This window comes from Schistocerca serialis, chromosome 7 (genome assembly GCF_023864345.2).
Source record: "Schistocerca serialis cubense isolate TAMUIC-IGC-003099 chromosome 7, iqSchSeri2.2, whole genome shotgun sequence".
Classification (NCBI taxonomy): domain Eukaryota; kingdom Metazoa; phylum Arthropoda; class Insecta; order Orthoptera; family Acrididae; genus Schistocerca; species Schistocerca serialis.
In genome coordinates, this window is record NC_064644.1 from 433,590,198 (window position 1) to 433,609,739 (window position 19,542).

At 39.5% G+C, this 19,542-nt stretch overlaps 1 protein-coding gene across 1 annotated transcript in view; it reads left to right on the forward strand.

Annotated features, from left to right (window-relative positions):
* The window catches only part of LOC126412077 (N-acetylgalactosaminyltransferase 6), a 154,622-nt gene that overhangs the window by 82,264 nt on the left and 52,816 nt on the right, over nucleotides 1–19,542 (forward strand). The window contains exons 5-8 of the mRNA XM_050081481.1: nucleotides 2,484–2,672; nucleotides 13,646–13,823; nucleotides 14,418–14,535; nucleotides 14,619–14,729. Coding sequence (XP_049937438.1) covers nucleotides 2,484–2,672; nucleotides 13,646–13,823; nucleotides 14,418–14,535; nucleotides 14,619–14,729 — 596 coding nt within the window. The remainder of the gene's footprint in view (nucleotides 1–2,483; nucleotides 2,673–13,645; nucleotides 13,824–14,417; nucleotides 14,536–14,618; nucleotides 14,730–19,542) is intronic.

Here is a 19,542-nt window from a genome sequence, read left to right on the forward strand (position 1 = left end):
AGAACAACTATTAACCCTTTCTCGGGCTATGGGGGATATACTTCCTACTACATGTATTTCTTTACAGCATTTAAGGGAATATGTGGTACCACTTCTTTATGCTCCTGGCGTTTAGTGGCAGTCCACTGCACTAGCCATAGTTTCTGTATGTTGTGAAATACAGCCTTTAGGACTATTTGGAAGTAACTGTCCCACTAAACAGTGGTGTTTTAATGGTTGTTGGGAAGTATGGTTACGTCCAAAGTAGTTTCCGGAAGTGGCTTTGGAAGTATACATACCACATAATTCATCCCTCATTTGTGGTCCTTAGGAAGCATACTTACCAACTTAGGTGTATCCCAAAGCTTTTGGGAATATGTCTTACCATATCTGTCTATGCCTGGCATCTTGTGGTAGAACGCTGCACCAGACGTATGAAAATTGCTGTAACAATCCGATTCTGTTTGTCTTGGAATCACAACTGTTGTTGAAACACATTGCATTGCATCTGCAATATACATTATTGTGACCTATGTTAGCTCATCCCTTTGTTGCATGATAAAGTTTCAAGGATTGTTTTCACGTTATGGTAAATAAATTTTAATATTGGTGACAATTATTGGAACTACTGACGGCCTTGGGAGAGCCATTCCTGACAAAACTCTACCATCTGGTGAGCAAGATGTATGAAACAGGCGAAATACCCTCGGACTTCAAGAATAATATAATAATTCCAATCCCAAAGAAAGCAGGTGTTGACAGATGTGAAAATTACCGAACAGTCAGTTTAATAAGCCACAGCTGCAAAATACTAACACAAATTCTTTACAGACGAATGGAAAAACTAGTAGAAGCCGACCTTGGGGAAGATCAGTTTGGATTCCGTAGAAATACTGGAACACGTGAGCAATACTGACCTTACGACTTATCCTAGAAGAAAGATTAAGGGAAGGCAAACCTACATTTCTAGCATTTGTAGACTTGGAGAAAGCTTTTGACAATGTTGACTGGAATACTCTCTTTCAAATTCTAAAGGTGGCAGGGGTAAAATACAGGGAGCGAAAGGCTATTTACAATTTGTACAGAAACCAGATGGCAGTTATAAGAGTCGAGGGACATGACAGGGAAGCATTGGTTGGGAAGGGAGTAAGACAGGGTTGTAGCCTCTCCCCAATGTTATTCAATCTGTATATTGAGCAAACAGTAAAGGAAACAAAAGAAAAATTCGGAGTAGGTATTAAAATCCAAGGAGAAGAAATAAAAACTTTGAGGTTCGCCGATGACATTGTAATTCTGTCAGAGACAGCAAAGGACTTGGAAGAGCAGTTGAATGGAATGGATGGTGTCTTGAAGGGGGGATATAAGCTGAACATCAACAAAAGCAAAACGAGGATAATGGAATGTAGTCGAATTAAGTCGGGTGATGTTGAGGGTATTAGATTAGGAAATGAGACACTTAAAGTAGTAAAGGAGTTTTGCTATTTAGGGAGTAAAATAACTGATGATGGTCGAAGTAGAGAGGATATAAAATGTAGACTGGCCATGGCAAGGAAATTGTTTCTGAAGAAGAGAAATTTGTTAACATCGAGTATAGATTTAAGTGTCAGGAAGTCATTTCTGAAAGTATTTGTATGGAGTGTAGCCATGTATGGAAGTGAAACATGGACGGTAAATAGTTTGGACAAGAAGAGAATAGAAGCTTTCGAAATATGATGCTACAGAAGAATGCTGAAGATTAGATGGGTAGATCACATAACTAATGAGGAAGTATTGAATAGGATTGGGGAGAAGAGATGTTTGTGGCACAACTTGACCAGAAGAAGGGATCGGTTGGTAGGACATGTTCTGAGGCATCAAGGGATCACCAATTTAATATTGGAGGGCAACGTGGAGGGTAAAAATCGTAGGGGGAGACCAAGAGATGAATACACTAAGCAGATTCAGAAGGATGTAGGTTGCAGTAGGTACTGGGAGATGAAGAAGCTTGCACAGGGTACAGTAGCATGGAGAGCTGCATCAAACCAGTCTCAGGACTGAAGACGACGACGACAACAACAACAACAACAACAACAACAACAATTATTTTGTAAATAAAGTAAAAAAAAAAGTAAAGTAGAAACAGAAAACACTCTTCATTATTTTTTTATGTGTAATGGCAACACTTAACAGCTCACAAAAGGGAAGTATCAAATCCATTTACCACCATAGTGTATTAATACCTCACACACATGCCATGGTGATATATTTACCACCATAGTTTTTGGTCCTAAATGACAAAAATAAAATTATCAAAAATATATGTGTCATTTGATCACAATTGTAATAGGATAGCAAAAAAATTATCTTCCCTGAGTTACCACAATAAATGCACCTGCAAAATAGTTGAAGTGGCATTATTTCAAAAACACTCTTTGTTTTTTATAAAAGTTGTTCTATTGCTGTGAGTTGTATTTTTATGTCTTGTCAGCAACCCATATTTGTATGTTTTTTTATTTATTTTACAGAGCATTGCAAAGAGAAGCTTGATAAATATGTAGCTGAAAATCTACCCAAGGTCAAAGTTATTCACTTACCTGAAAGATCTGGTCTTATTCGGGCACGTTTGGCTGGTGCAAGAAAAGCAACTTCAGATGTTCTTATTTTCCTTGACTCACATACAGAAGCTAATGTTAACTGGCTTCCACCTCTCTTAGGTTTGTACTGACAAGTATCATTTCTTATCACAAAACACAACACCTGTATAATATTCTACATTTATTATTTTACATACTGGTTTTCAGCTGGGCATGTACAAAGGGTACAAAGATGAATATGTATCTGATGATAGTGTAACAGCCAAAAAACAGTTTTTAAAATAATAAATGTTGTAGAATATGATACGTTTTTTCATTTGTCATATTTCAAATATTCTACCAAGAACAGTCATTTAATACAATTATCTACATATATTACAGCATGTCTGTAATTATTTCCCACCTTTTGTTATGCATATTTCAAGATTCATTGTGAAATATGGATGTACTTAATTGAGGATTTATGCTGTAGTAGTATCTGTTATGAATAATTCATTTTATTTAATAACATACAGGGTCTACCTACATCTACATCTACTTCCATACTTTACAAACCACTGTGAGCTGCATGGCAGAGAGTAGGTCCCATTGTACCAGTTATTAGGGCTTCTTCCTGTTCCATTCAAAAGTATGGTGTGCTCGAAGAATGATTGAATGCTTCGGTGCATGTAGTAATTATTCTAATCTTATCCTCATGATCCCTGTGTTAGCGGTATGTAGGAGGTTGTAGTATATCTCCAGAGTAATCATTTAAATGTGGTTCTTGAAACTTTAGACTTTCTCAGGATAGTTTACATCTGTATTCAAAAGTCTGCCATTTCAGTTCCTTCAGTATCTCAGTGACACTCTCTCCTGGATTAAACATACCTGTGACCATTCATGCTGGCCGTCTCTGTATATGTTCAATATCCCCTGTTGGTCCTATCTGATACAGGTTCCACACACTTCAGCAATATTCAAGGATGGGTTGCACTAGTGATTTGTAAGCAATCCCTGTAGTAGACTGATTGCACTTCCCAGTATTCTACAAATAAACCTAAGTCCGCCACCTGCTTTATCCACAACTGAACCTATGTGATCATTCCATTTCATATTCCTGTAGAGTATTACACCCTTGTATTTGTATGAGCTAACTGATTCCAGCAGTGACTCATTCATATTATAGTCATAGGATACTACGTTTTTTCTCTTAGTGAAGTGCACAATTCTACATTTTTGAACATTTAGAGCAAGTTGCCAATCTCTTCACAATGTTGAAAGCTTACCAAGATCTGGCCGAATATTTATGAAGCTTCTCTCATATTGTACTTTATTATAGATACACTTCATCATCTGCAAAAAGCGCGTTTTTACTATTAACATTGTGTGCAAGATCACTAATATACAACATGAACAGCAAGAGTCCTAACACACTTCCCTGGGGCACACCCAAAGTTGCTTCTAAATCTGATGATGGCACTGTATCCAAGATAACATGCTGTGTCCTCCTACAAAAAAGTCCTCAATCCAATCACAAATTTCTTGTGATACCCCATATGATGGTACTTTTGACAATAAGCATAGGTGCAGTACTGAGTCAAATGCTTTTTGAAAATAAAGAAACACTGCATCTACCCGGTTGCCTTGATCCGAATCTTTCAGTATGTCATGTGAGAAAAGTGAGAGTTAGGTTTCACGTGATTGATGTTTTCGAAAATCCTGCCAGTTGCCATTGAGGACGTCATTCTGTTCAAGATATCATTATGTTTGAGCTCACAATATGTTCTAGGATTCTACAAAAAATCAATGTCGAGGATATTGGATGGTAGTTTTGTGGATCATTTCTACTACTCTTGTAGATGAGTGTGGCCTGTGTCATTTTCCAAGAATTGGGCACAGTTTTTTGTTCGAGGGATCTACAATAGATTATAGTGAGAACAGGGGCTAACTCAGCTGCAAATTCAGTATAGAATCTGACAGGGATTCCATCAGGCCCCGGAGCCTTGTTCAGTTTTAACGATTTCAGCCGTTTCTCAGCACCACTGACACTAATACTTATTTCATTTATCTTTTCAGTGGCATAAGAGTTAAATTGGGGCAAGGTTTTCTTTTGTAAAGTAACATTTGAAAATGGAGTTAAGCATTTCAGCTTTGGTTTGCTGCCCTCAATTTCAATATCTGTCTCATTTGCTAGGGTCTGGACACTAACTTTGGTGCCACTAACAGCCCTTACATATGACTAGAATTTCTTTGGATTTTGTGAAAGATCATTTCACAGTATTCTGCTATGGTAGTCATTGGAGGCATCACATATTGCTCTCTTAACAGCCAAATGTGTTTCATTGAGCATCTGTCTATCTACAGCCCTATGCTTTGTTTTACACCTATTTTGCAGCGATCTCTGTTTCTTTAGAAGTTTCTTAACAGTGACTGTATACTACAGAGGTCGCCTTTCCGTTATGAAGCATTCTCCTGGGTACATATCTACCCAGCATGTGGTCAACTGTTCTTTTAAACTTGAGCCAGAGTTCCTCTACATGCTCCTGACCTGTGCTGAAAGTTTAAAGTTCCTCATTGAGATAAGACATTACAGATTTTTTATCTACTTTACCAGACATATATCTCTCTCTACTTGTTTTAGTTTCCATTCTACTTTCGTAATCATTATTGCTACAACTGTGTTGTGGTCACTGATACTAGTTTCGATGTGGACATCCTGAAAGAGGTTATGTCGTTTTGTTGCTATTAGATCCATTATGAGTGGGGTTCTTAACTATCTCTTCTAGGTAGTTTTCAGATAAGGCATTTAGTAAAGTTTCACAGGATGTCTTAACATACCCACCACTAACAAAAATGTAATTTTCCCAATTAATTGTTGGATGATTATTGTCTCCACCGATGATTACAGTATGATTGGAGAACTTACATACAAGTGAACTCACGTTTTCTCTGAAGTTTTTGTTTCCACCAGGAGATAAGTCTGGTGGGCAATAGAAGGATCCAATTATGATTTTATACCCACCTCTGATACTGAGTTTTGTCCAAACAATCTCACATGCAGCTTCAATTTTTTATCTTGTTGGATTTGAGTTTCTTGTCTCCTGCAACACATACATCATGTCCATTTCCCATTTGCCTACCCTTTTGATATATGCTTAAATTTTCCCCAAGAATCTCACTGCTATCATTTTCCAACGTTAACCAGCTTTCTGTACCTAGTATTATATGAGCTTCAGTGCTTTTCATGAGCACTTCCAACTCTTGCACTTTGTTGCAAATGCTTCAGCAATTTACCAGTAGGATTTTAATAATCTCTCCTGTGGAAGGCATTTATTTTGCTCTTTCCCTGATATTTCAGAGTTTCCTATAGCTATTGTTACATGGATTGGATAGAGAGTCGACTACCCTAAAAAAACGCTTGTGTGCACCACTCACACACAGTCAGCTATTTGCGTAGCATTTTCTGATGTGTAGTGGACACCTGACCTATTTAGGGACCTTACAGTTCTCAACCCTGCGGTGCAAGTCCAGGAACTCACAGCCTTGCTTGTCATAGAACCTTTGAAGTCCCCTCAGTGGCTGCTGGAATAGCCTTTTCAACATGTTGAACGAGGCCCCCAGGCATGCACACTGAGTGAACATCATATCCTTTCCTGCCCCTTGCTGCCATATCCCTAAGGGGTACCATCATTCACTGCACATTTTAACTGCTGACGATTAATAGACCCTACCCTTTTGTATTTGCCTCCTCCCGACACCAGACAAAACAGGTTTCCCCAAAATGGGTGAAGTTAGTCCCACTGGCTCAATTTCAGTTTCAGTGAAAGACAGCATCTCAAGCTTGTGGTTTGGGGGATTAGTACAACACTCTGAGTCCTCCCTAGTCCCCATCCACCCTGTACAGGATGCCTAGATCTACCATTGACAGGCCATTTGCAGTCAAGTGGATGGGTAATGACAGACCCAATACTTCCTGCAGAGGACCCAGAATCCACGGAATCAGATATCACAGGTATACGACTCTAGAGAGCTCTTCTAACGTACTGATTCACAGCAGCTGTCAATCATTTGACAGTAGTCAGGACGATTTCCAGCTCCTTACGAACGTCAGCCAACTGTTTGAGAACAGCATTCACAATGGGGCTGCGTTCTGTCTATAACGGAATTACATTTTTAATTACGAGCAACAGTTAATCAGGGTTGCCACAAGTTCTGGAAATCAGGGAATTTCAAATGCGTCAGGAAAACATCAGTAAAAAAACAACATACACTGGAAAACATCTCATTTTTGTCTCAGTAGATGAAATGGTTTGTTTACTGAGATGTCATGGATCGTCACTGACTGGGCACCGCTGAGAACATGCACCGCTTCCCTACTCCCTTATTCTTACTGCTTTTCCCCTTCCTAACACTACCCTCAGCTTTCAGTTAGTGCCGCCACCACTTCTAGCAGCTGCCAAAGAGAGGCAGGAAGGCGTGAGTAGTGCTTTGTTTGGATCCGATTTTTAGAAAATGTTGACGCATCGGCCAGAGGTGGCAGTTTTGTGTGTGTGTGTGTGTGTGTGTGTGTGTGTGTGTGTGTGTGTGTGTGTGTGTGTGTGTGTGTGTGTGTCATTTTATGATGAAGGCTATGGCCGAAAATTTAGCTGTGAGAGTGTGATTGTCTTTTCTACATGCCTTGTCTGTGGCTGAGCAATTATCTTTAAGGTGAGTTGCTACCCACTTGCATTAGTATTGATTCTCAGAGTATTTTCGCAAGTTGTCTGTGAATGGATTTATCACCTTGGTCTCATTTGATCAACATACTGTGTGTGATACGTGAACAGCTGGCCACACGAGTGAACGGGCCAAACACAGGCCATTTCTGAGGGTATCTCAAAGGGATCGTGCCTGCAGATCTGAAGCCCATTGTGCAGGCCCTGCCTGTCGGATCTAGTCTCGCCGATCTCCCTGTAAGTCGGGTCTGTTTGTGTGTGGCATAATGCGGCGGATTTTCGTGTTTTTTTTCCATAGACCCAAGACCAAGGTGCCCCTCGGCAGGCCAGAGACCAATGGGCAATGAATTTCAGGACTTGCGACTGTCTCACCGCAAGTACATTGTACAGTGTGGCGTTTTATAGACATTTTATTTCCTGTAGTACATTTTGGAACTTCAAAAGTAGTTTATATATTAGAAAGTATGGATGATAAGGAGGAGAAAATTTTGGTAGTTTCTGGTAGTTTGTACACTGTATACTCGTATATTTCTCGAAAGAAAACACTTTATTGGTGGTCACCTATTGTATTGGTTTACGCAACTCGTCCCTGCCTTATACACTTCTTCTTTTTTGCGCAGTTATTTCAGAAATCAGCAAAGGTATTTTAAATCTATCTTGCGACTCCAAGAAAATGCATGTTTTTGTCACCAGATGTGTTTAGTTTTATTGAAATAAAATAATGACAGTGGTCCTAGTGAAACACACATACCATCTGCCTTGTTTTCTCCATCTAAAAACAGTTCATTACAAAAGATGTTGATGTTAGTACTTAAGCTTTTTGCTCACATGGGGGAGAAATACAGACGTCCTTATATTTTTTTGTCAACTTATGTATTTACTTACCATTGAGATCTCAAAATTTGTCAGGGAAAAAACTGTAAAACTTGTCTGGAAATCAGGGAAATATCAGGGAATTTCACTTGGGGAAACTTGCGGCAACCTTGTTAATGTAACGTATGTCATATAGTACATGAAAAAGTAAGACTTTATTTTCTTCAACAAGATACTGCCTGTAGAAACATAATGTGCTCATTGTACTATTTGTTTGAATTTTGCTTTTGTTATGGCATTCCATAGAACTTACGTGTCAGTTGTTTATGTGCCAAATAAAACATTTTGGAGCATTGGGCTAGAGATAAACCATTATAAGGATATGAAAAGGAGGGAGATTGCATTGTGAAGACAGGTGGAGCTCAGACACCAGATGATAATTATTGATGTTTGCATGTTTGTTTCAATCGGAAACTGAAGGAAGGCATTTTCTGCACCATACTATCATGTGAGACCAACTTTTAAGGGAAAACTGTTAAGTTATCAGAAGTTTTGTTCTTCTTCTGAATGCTGATATTTATTCATAATGTTAATAAGGGAAAACAAGTGTTGACCTGTGTACCAGGTGATCAAAAAGTCAGTATAAATTTGAAAACTGAATAAATCACGGAATAATGTAAATAGAGTGGTACAAATTGACACACATGGTTGGAATGACATGGGGTTTTATTAGAAAATAAATAAATAAATAAACAAATAAATAAAATTACAAAAGTTCAAAAAATGTCCGACAGATGGTGCTTCATATGATCAGAATAGCAATAATTAGCATAACAAAGTAATACAAAGCACAGATGATGATCTTTACAGAAAATGCTCAATGTTTCCACCATCATTCCTCAACAATAGCTGTAGTCGAGGAATAATGTTGTGAACAGCACTTTAAAGCATGTCCAGAGTTATGGTGAGACATTGGCGTCGGATGTTGTCTTTCAGCATCCCTAGAGATGTCGGTCGATAATAGAGTCCTGCATGACCGAGTAAGCGAGCACAAAATAAGAGGTGGTGCGAGCACACCCTAACTGGATAGGCTACCCGCACTAGTTCTTGTGACCGAGCATAGAAGCCGTGACCGAATACGTAGCACATAACTTCAAACACATTACACGTGTTATTATCCGTGTGACACTGCAGCCAGTACGGGCTTCTTATGTCTCTCTCTGTAATCATGCAGCGCGAGGAAGCCAGTGTAGTAAGACGTAAGATTGAAACCAATGTTTACACATTAAAGAAACGGGAAGGTCTAAAAAGCCAAGTATGGAGTACATTTCTGTTGATTGTAGATGAAAACATTACGTCTACTGGGTACGTATCGTGCATAAACTGCTCCACTTTATTGTTTTTCCAGTCGGGAACCACTCATTTAAAGAAACACAGTCGCAAGTAACCTCACAAAGATCGTTTCTTTGGCCGTCCTTCCGTTATCTTAATATGCTTCAAATAAGTGAAAAGCAGGAAATTCTTAACAATGTGCGACAAATGTGTGCTGCGTACGCAGGTACAACATTCAATCATTAACATAATCGTTTTTGCACAGTTAGTGGAAAGTGTATTATTTAGAAACGGGAATGTTGTGACTCGTATAATATTTCATTAACGTAAAACATCTCGTTTTTATGGGAACGGGGGTCGGGTTGTTTGGGGGGAGAGACCAAACAGCGAGGTCATCGGTCTCTTACGGGAATGTTTCGATGATTTCCATATCAGTTCTGTATTACTTGTCTCTTTTGTTTATTATCATAGATCCTTCAAATACTGTGTCATCGCCACCCAAAAAGAGAGCTCGTTTCAAGGAATGGAGGAACAACAGATCATCCGCAGCAGATGAAGTAGATCTGTACATTTTAATGCACCCTGGAGATGATGATGATATCTTAAAGTGGTGGAGCAGACATGAAACAGATCTGCCAGGTTTGACTGCAGTTGCAAGACGTATTTTATGTATCCCAGCAACAAGTGCAACTAGTGAAAGGTGCTTTAGTAAAGCCGGCATGTTACTAACAAATTGCCGCAGCCAATTAAATCCGGAACGCCTTAGTGATTTCCTGCTGATCAACAATAACTATAATTTTGTTTATGTTGCAAACAATTGAAACGTAAGACAAGTTACGTCTGTAAATGTTTAATATTCTTTGTATGCTTTCTTTATGAAGATGGTTGTCTCCTAGATTACAGGGAAAGCACTTACTTAATGTTTCCTATAAATGAAAGGAAAAATATCTCTTTTGTTTGGAAATGAGACTCGTCTACTATCCGCAATTGTATTGAAATATCATTTTAGTTTCCAGGTGCTTTATGAATTTAGCTGTGTCACGTACCCGTTCTTGGAAATGTTACTTTTGTATCAAAAGAGAGAGAGACAGAGAGAGAGACACAGAGAGAGAGAGACAGAGAGAGAGAGAGAGAGAGAGAGAGAGAGAGAGAGAGAGAGGGGCGTTGGATTTGTACAGTGCAGTGAGCCGGGGCGAGGCGAGGTGAGACGTCAGCGGTGATCGGTCATGCTCGGTTATCTGCGTGTCCGGAATCCGGACATCAGACATGGGGCGAGTACGTGACCGAGCCGAGTCGTGTGGGGCCAGACACGAGCTGCTCGGTCCCACCGTCAACAGGCGAGCCGTGACTGGTCAAACACTGAGCGTTGCAGCACTCTAGTCGATAACGATACACGTGCGACTTCAGGTAACCCCAAAGCCAATAATCGCACGGACCAAGGTCTGGGGAGCACATGATCATCACCAAATGACGCACGCAAGAGATCTTTCACGCATTAGCAATATGGGGTGGAGCGCCATCCTGCATAAACTTCGTACATTCCAGCAGGTGTTTATCAGCCAGCTGGGGATGATGCGATTCTGCATCATATCGGCGTACCTTTCACCTATCACGGTAGCAGTTACAAAACCAGAATCACCCATTTCCTCGAAGAAGAAAGGCCCGATAACAGTAGATGTAGTAAATCCAACCCATACCGTGACTTTCTCGTCATGCAATGGAGTTTCCACGACAGTTCTAGGATTTTCGGTAGCCCAAATTCTGCAGTTGTGGGCGTTGACAGACTCTCGGAGCGTGAAATGAGCTTCTTGGGTCCACAACACGTTACTCAACCATTCGTTATCTTCCGCCATCTTTTGAAATTCCCAAAACACAGATGCCCTCCGCTTCACTAAATCGGCAGGTAACAGTTCATGATGCCGATGGATTTTGTACAGATAGCATTGGAGGGTACGCCTAAGTGCCAAACAAACAGTAGTGTATGGAATGCCGGCGCGACGTGCGACTGCACAAGCGCTGACTTCCCCGTGCATAGACGAACCTGCTACAGTCTCCATTTCTTCCAGAACTGTCTCAGCGGCATTACACCTTGTGCTCGGTCGGCCACTATGGGGTCTATCGTCTAAACAACCTGTGAACTTTGAAATCATTCTCGCCACAGCTGCATTAGTCAACGGACCTTTACCCGTTCGAATCCCCTTCCTGTGGCGATAGGATCGTAATGCTGAACTAGCACATTCCCCATTCTGATAATACAACTTCACTAAAAGCACCTTTTCAGGTGACATCAACATGCTACGTCTGCTGGTGCATCTGATTCTCTCTCTCATTACAGCTCCTTTTATACACGATTGTCATGCGCAGTCACTGACATTTTGCTGTCCAGCGCCATCTGTCGGACATTTTGTGAACTTTTCTTTTCTTTTCTTTTCTTTTCTTTTCTTTTTTTTTTTTTTTTGTACTTTTTTTTTTGTTCTTTTTTTTTTTTTTGTTCTAATAAAACTCCACGTCATTCCAAGCATGTGTGTCAATTTTTACCCATCTACATTATTCCATGGTTTATTAAGTTTTGAAATTTATACTGACTTTTTGATCACCCGGTAAGTAGTTAACTATTGTCCGTGAGCAGCTGGAAATGATCTGAACTCTGCTACCTGTGGTTCTCATTCTTTACATGAGTAGAATGCATTTCAGATCAAAAGTATTTAATGCCATCCTTCATTGCCATGTTAAGTCTCTCTACTTATATCAGGTGAACATAAATAAAACCAACAAACTGCAGGGATGGATTTCTGACTGGAAATGGAGGAAAATGGGACCTGTGAACATGTGTCCGGAAATGCATTGTTGTCAAGGTAGGTGGCACTGAGTGTACACCAGATTTTGAGCTTGTGCTAGGGTTGGTCTTAAAATCCTGTAGACATGGTCCAACAGATCTGGGTGTGCACACAGTCTGCCACCTCACTGCACATTCATCTGCCTGAAAAAACCCACAATCACACAAATGCTCAAAAATAACTTGAAATATTGTGTGATATGGTTAGTGTCTGTGAGGGTACTTGTTACGGTACACCTTTGCTACCTCTTGAGCATTTCCACGTGCTTGGCCCTACACAAACATAATCTGAACTTGTTCCCAACATGAATACCAGACCATTCTGCTGCTTACAGTAGGCTTTGTAAATCACACAGCCTGCAACACACAAGGAACACAAGGCACGTCGTCAGAGGAACTGTCACTCATCATCTATCATGGCAATGATGGATTTCTGGACACACATTTATAAGACCTTGTTTCTAGCCAGGAATCCATCTCTGCAGTTTGTCGGTTTATAAATGTTCACCCTGTATACATGGCTGTGAAGGGGATGTTAATCATGACCTTTAAAACTCAGTGACATGGACCTGATATGTTTGATGCACTTCCTGCTGGTAGGGTGGTGTAACATTCTGTAGTAGGTTCCTGTTCCAGTAATAACCATATCTGCTGCTATATTTGCAACAAACAAATAAAATGATATGATTGTTAGGACATTGCACTTATATGCAAGGCTCATTTGAAATTACGATGTGTTAATCATGATTTGTGTGTCACATGGTTTATCTAAATCCTTATTGATGAGCAGAGGTATGGTCTTTGAAACAAGGCTACAACTGAAGAAGCAAAAGAAAAGGGGATGTATAGTTACAGAGCAAGAGGATTTATTGGTTTGTGGCTGCTCAAATATTAGGATGTTCAAGTAATGTAAGTGTTGTGACTCGCCGATCTTTCAAAGTGCCGCCACGCAGTTACGCGCGTCCTCCACATGCGGCCCTGTCTGCCAGCCATGCAGCAGCCGCGCCACCTAAGCGGCCAGCCAGCCAGCAGCGACTAGGTTTGGACTCAGTGCTGATTTGACTGTTACAATGTACACACGTCTTACTTTGTTTACTTGATCTGTGACTTACATGTTTTGTGTCGTCCTAGAAATATATTTGTTCAACTTGATGTTATAACAGTACCCATGGCATAAAATGATCCAAAACAGCTAAGGGATCTTTCTCCTTCAATAATAAGTAGGGAACAAGATGTCAGTCTAATGGATAGCAAACCTTGTAATCCAGCACAATAAGAAAACAGATAAAGCCACTGAGGAAATGTGTAGCATGCACCTTCCCAGTTCTTTTTCTCCTGTGGCAGCACTATTTATGTTATCATGGTGTAATTTTTTGTTTACTTAATTACCTTGAACAATATTTTGTTGTCTTCTACAGAACCAATTGCAGAAGATTATCGTACTTGTGTCTGCCCTTTCATTGATGTCATTGCGTATGAAACATTTGAGTACAGAGCTCAAGATGAAGGAGCTCGTGGTGCTTTTGACTGGGAGTTTTTCTACAAGAGGCTACCACTTCTACCTGAAGATCTAAAACATCCAACAGAACCTTTTAGGTAAGAACAGTCTAGTGGATAATTTCAGTAATAACTGCTGAAAACAGAACCATTGCAGAACTCATACTTAACAACTACAAGTATAAAATATAATCACCAGATTGCAAAGTTTAATAGGTATCAAAGTTTCTTTCTTGAGGCGGTAAAAGGAAGGAAAATTCCATTTCAGATAGAGGTGAAGAGTGAGCTTAGGAGCTAAGGTTAAAAAAAAAAAAGAAGGAAGAAGAATAATAATTCAGGACTCTAGGTGAAGTGGCACATGAAACTGAATCATTCATAGAAGTGAACGGCAGTTTAGGTTCAGGTCATACAAAAAGAGCACTCACTTTTCCCAAAATGTTTCTTTCCTTTATTTTTTATCACTTTTTCTTTTAGTGTGGCCTGAAGAAGAAATCTTTGCTTTAGAAAGCTTGAGATGCTGCACTTATTGTGTCTGTTCACCAGCCACTGAATTTATTTGTATGGTTTTATTTTTATACCTTTACACAAGAGATAGTTTTAATTTTGGCTTACCTGTCCTTTTCATATCCTGAATGTTAAGTTCTCACAATTGCATTATACTTGCTTTATGTGTGTTAACCTGCTCATTTATAGGAGCCCAGTAATGGCTGGAGGATTGTTTGCTATCAGCTCTAAATTCTTTTGGGAACTGGGTGGCTATGATGAGGGACTTGAAATCTGGGGAGGTGAACAGTATGAGCTCTCTTTCAAGGTACAACACATGTTAATTGAATTCTGAAGTTTGATCTTATTGTTTCCCTCTTTCTACCAATAATGATGCTCTATCTGTTGCAGATTTGGCAGTGTGGTGGACAAATGGTAGATGCACCATGTTCTCGTGTGGGCCACATTTACAGAAAGTTTGCTCCATTTCCTAATCCAGGGAAAGGCGATTTTGTTGGAAGGGTTTGTCCTAATTATTTCCATGTATGATAAATTTGAAGGTTAATAAGTGTGAGAATAAGTAGGTTATGGATTATTTTAACAAGGCTACCAGAAAAATTCCATATGTGATGTCCACAAAATATAGACTAAAGTATTCAATATGTGTTTATATATATATGTATATATCCCAGGCAGTAGATGAATATAAAGCAAAAGAAACAATATGGAAAACCAGATTCAAGCAAGGCATTATTTTAGCTCATTTTACATTATTTGTGGAGCCTTTGTTCTTGGAATGGTACAGAGAACAATCTTGTTCCAACATAACTTGTTGACACAGATATTCTTTAGATTCATTGAAGACCGATTTGTCATTGTATGTGTGGTAAAGTTTTTATTTATGTTAGCTCTACTTGCTTAGCTCTCGTTTGCTATTTTATTGCTGTAGTTTGATCATTTTTATTTTGAGAAAGAACCAATTAAAAATAAGACTACAGTTATGGAACATCCTGGTTGACTATTAATAATTTAAGGAACAAAGTTAACAGTCGGCTGAGTAGTAGAGGTGCTGAGTCATTGAAAGACAAGAACTTTGTTTGCCAGCTTTTGGACAAACCTTTCTTCAGGACTGGACACACACACACACACACACACACACACACACACACACACACACACACACACATTGGTCTAAATACTGTAGTACTTTTGCAAGCTCATTATGGAGACGTTGAAACTCTACCTGACCGAGCGAGGTGGCGCAGTGGTTAGCACACTGGACTCTCATTCGGGAGGACGATGGTTCAATCATGCGTCCGACCATCCTGATTTAGGTTTTCCGTGATTTCCTAAATCGCTCCAGGCAAATGCTGGGATGGTTCCTTTGAAAGGGCACGGCCGACCTCCTTCCCCGTCCATCCCTTAACCGATGAGACCGATGACCTCGCAGTTTGGTCTCTTCCCCCCCAAAAAAACAACAAATAAACTCTACCTGAGGAAAGCAGTGTAGACCTCCTGGACAGTTTCAGCGTTAAGGGGATTTGTCTTTAGAATGGGAATTACCTTGCACATCAGTCCATTACAGCCCGCATCTCGTGGTCGTGCGGTAGCGTTCTCGCTTCCCACGCCCGGGTTCCCGGGTTCGATTCCCGGCAGGGTCAGGGATTTTCTCTGCCTCGTGATGGCTGGGTGTTGTGTGCTGTCCTTAGGTTAGTTAGGTTAAGTAGCTCTAAGTTCTAGGGGACTTATGACCACAGCAGTTGAGTCCCATAGTGCTCAGAGCCATTTGAACCATTTTGAAGTCCATTACATCTGCACATGCACAGGGGCACTTTCAACTGAAATGGCAAACAGTCACGAAAACAGCTGAAAAAACGGATGTAATATTGGCAGTGTCCTTGAAATGTTTAAGAAACTGTCCTTGTAATTCCTCCAATGCCACAATGAATTCTTCAAACCGAACATTTTGTTTAACACCAGTAAGCTAAGGAAACTGGACTATTTCTCAGACTGTGGCCCTTATACAACTCAAATTTCTTTTTAAATGCATCCATGTCATATCAGAAAAAAGTTGTTTCTCACCTGGCAGTGTCTTACTGCAGGCGGTGTGCTGTCAAGTCTTGTTAAAATGTGAGGTCTGTAATCAGTTATAGATGTTCTAATTTTCGTTCCTGCATTCCTTTTACCTTCATAAATTCAACAATAGCAAGTTTTAAATAAAAAAAATCATTCCAGACGTGCCACTTGACTTACCTAACATGGAAATTTTACTGTATGTACCACTAATTTTTTTATGTGGTCTGTGCCTACAAATTTAGCACAATGTGCTTCTTGATATGAAGAACAATGAATCTTATTTGTTGATTGTTGTTATGATGCGAACTTTCATTGTCAAATAAATCTTTAACATGTTTCTGCATGATATTGTAATGTTGTTGAAAAGCTGAGACAGGCCGGGCCTGCACACCCTGCATGTATGAAGTTTGGCATGCTGTGGCCAGCCCTGCTTTTGAGTGAAACAGTCATATCTGCACTTTGCCTGTTATTGAAATTGGGAGATGGGGAGACACAAGTTATGGTGGGCATGTGACTAGAAACAGGAAGGACGGGTTAGCTGACCATCTTGCAGAAAGTATAAGGGAGAGGGGAAGGGAAGGGGAGGGGGGGGGGGGGGGGGGCACATGCACACAAGACAAAATCCCACTGATTACTGGAGTCAGAGGGCGCATTTTTTAGTTTAGAGTCACATAATAATCAGACAGTGTTGAAAGAAATCAGAATAGAACAGGACCATAATATATGTATCAGTTTCCATAAAAGTACTTAATTTGTTTCATCAGAACATTAGGGAGTTGAAAAACAAGATAGATGAGCTTTTTGTATGCCTAGAAGATGTGAAAAATCATGAAGCAATGGATATTGTATGCCCCTCTGAACATCATGTAACCGCAGGAGAAGTTAAATATTAGGTATTATATACTGGCATCATTTTTATGTGTTTACATGGAAAAAGGAGAGTTGCAGCGTGTGTAAAAGTTGGACGCAAAGTTTTTATGTTGATCAGAACTTAGAGGCTTATGGTTGTGAGTTGCTACTGCAGAATACTTCTCTCATAATTTCAGTCTACAGACCCCTCTATGAAATTATTAGACAGAAGTCTAGTTGCATTACTGAGCTATAGGTCAGCCAAGAAGCAGCTACTAGTAATTTGTGAAGATTTCAGGGTTGATTTCATAAAAATACAGGTGGAAAAAGTTAACTGGAATCATCATTTATTTGGGTGTTTCAATCTAATTTTGGGACTTGATCTTCCAACACATGTGCAGCAAGATAGTAGGACACAGATTGCTAATATTTTTATAGACAGTACTCAGGTTGAAACAATTAATGTGTACCCAATTGTTAATGGAGTATTTGATCATGATGCACAATTAATGCAAATAAAAAATGTAGCACCTTACAGCCCTGAGGCAGATTTATACAAAGCATTGAGGCTTATTAATGAGAATGGGATGCATTGTTATAATGGCAGTTGAAATAGGTGAGGCTAATGTCAAGTTCAGTTTTTTCTATGGTAAATTTTTTTAGATATTTGAAAGACAATTAAGCAACGGATAAATAAGGGAATTAAAATCTTATGTAAGAGGAAGAGGGAAATTTATATAAAGGCCAGAATAAGTCAAGATCCAAAATTGTTTCCATACAACAAAAAATACTGTAATATTTTAAGGAAATTCATTGAAATGTGCAGAAGTAAGTGCATGCTGACAGAAATTAATAATACTGATAATAAAATCAAAACTATATGGGGCACTGTCAAATTAGAGACAGGACAGTCAGTCAGTGTACAGGGTACACGAACAGCTAAACTAAATGACAGTGTTGTGACTGACTATTCACAAGTTGCGAATGCTTGTAAAAATTACTTTCCAAATGTAGCACCAGAAATGGAATTAAATGGTTCAGTAGAGGAAGCAACAGAATAAATTAAAAATGACATTCCACAAAAATGTAACCAGCTGGAAGTAGCACCAATATCCTTCACTGAATTTAATAAGATTATAAAAACTCTAAAACAAAATCTCACGTGGTGTTGATGGTATTTCAAACAGAATTCTGAAAAGATGTTCTAGCTCAATCAGTAATGTACTGAGAGATGTATGTAATGCATCTCTGGCACAGGGAATTTTTCCAGACAGGTTAAAATATCCAGTTGTTAAATCTGTTTGTAAGGTGACAAAGACTTAAATAATTATCACCAAATTTCCCTATTGACATCATTTGCAAAATATTTAAATGTACTGTAGAGTAGTCTCACATTTAAGGTGAAACAGTTGATGCGGCATATCACAGTGTGGACTCGGGAAGGGTTACTCAATTGAGCGTGCTATTTATACATTCACTTATCAGATATTACAAGCCGTTATAAAATATAAACAGTTTGTACTTCTTTTTGTGGTCCCTCCAAGACATTTAATTATATAGATCATGTTACACTCTCAGAAAAACTCAAGTTTTAAGGAATTGATGACTTTACCTGCAACTGGTTTGAATCATATTTAACAAACAGAATGCAGAAATTTGTGCTGATAATTCAAATAGTGTTGGAAGGATATAAAATCATAGTAACCCACACATTATTAAACCTCTGTCACCACAGCCATGGCACACATCTCATTCAAGTAGCGTGCCATTCAGCTGCTCCATGTATTTCCACCAGAGGCTACTGCACCTCAGTCACCTGCAGCAGGAAGCCAGTGGCCTCTTTCTATTGACTTACCATTCTCAAGTTCCCAAATGATTATGTTCTGTCTTTTTATTATGCTGTCACACTGACTCAAATAAAGTTGTTGATTTCTTATAACTGTGTTTCTTATTGTGTTCAGAGTTAGAACACAGGTGGCAGCGAGAAGAACTTTCGTGTGCATGACTTCAGTGACTGTCCTGCAATCTCTTCTCCACCAGCAGCAACTTTGGATAAACTCGTTGCTATTTTCAGAAGGTAGGAGACGAGGTACTGGCAGAAGTAAAGCTGTGAGTACCGGGCGTGAGTCGTGCTTCGATAGCTCGGTGGTCGAGCACTTGCCCGCGAAAGGCAAAGGTCCCGAGTTCGAGTCTCGGTCGGGCACACAGTTTTAATCTGCCAGGAAGTTTCGTTGCTATTTTGTCTGTTCAGGCTCCGCTGTTTCCATTGCATCTGCCACCATATCCACTGTACAACTACTCTACTGAAGACTGGGAAGCTTATGAAAAATGGCTCTGCCAGAACTCTGTTGCATTTAGGGTGCAAAACCAGGACATTTGTGTGGATTTTCTTTTTTTTTTTTTTTTTTTT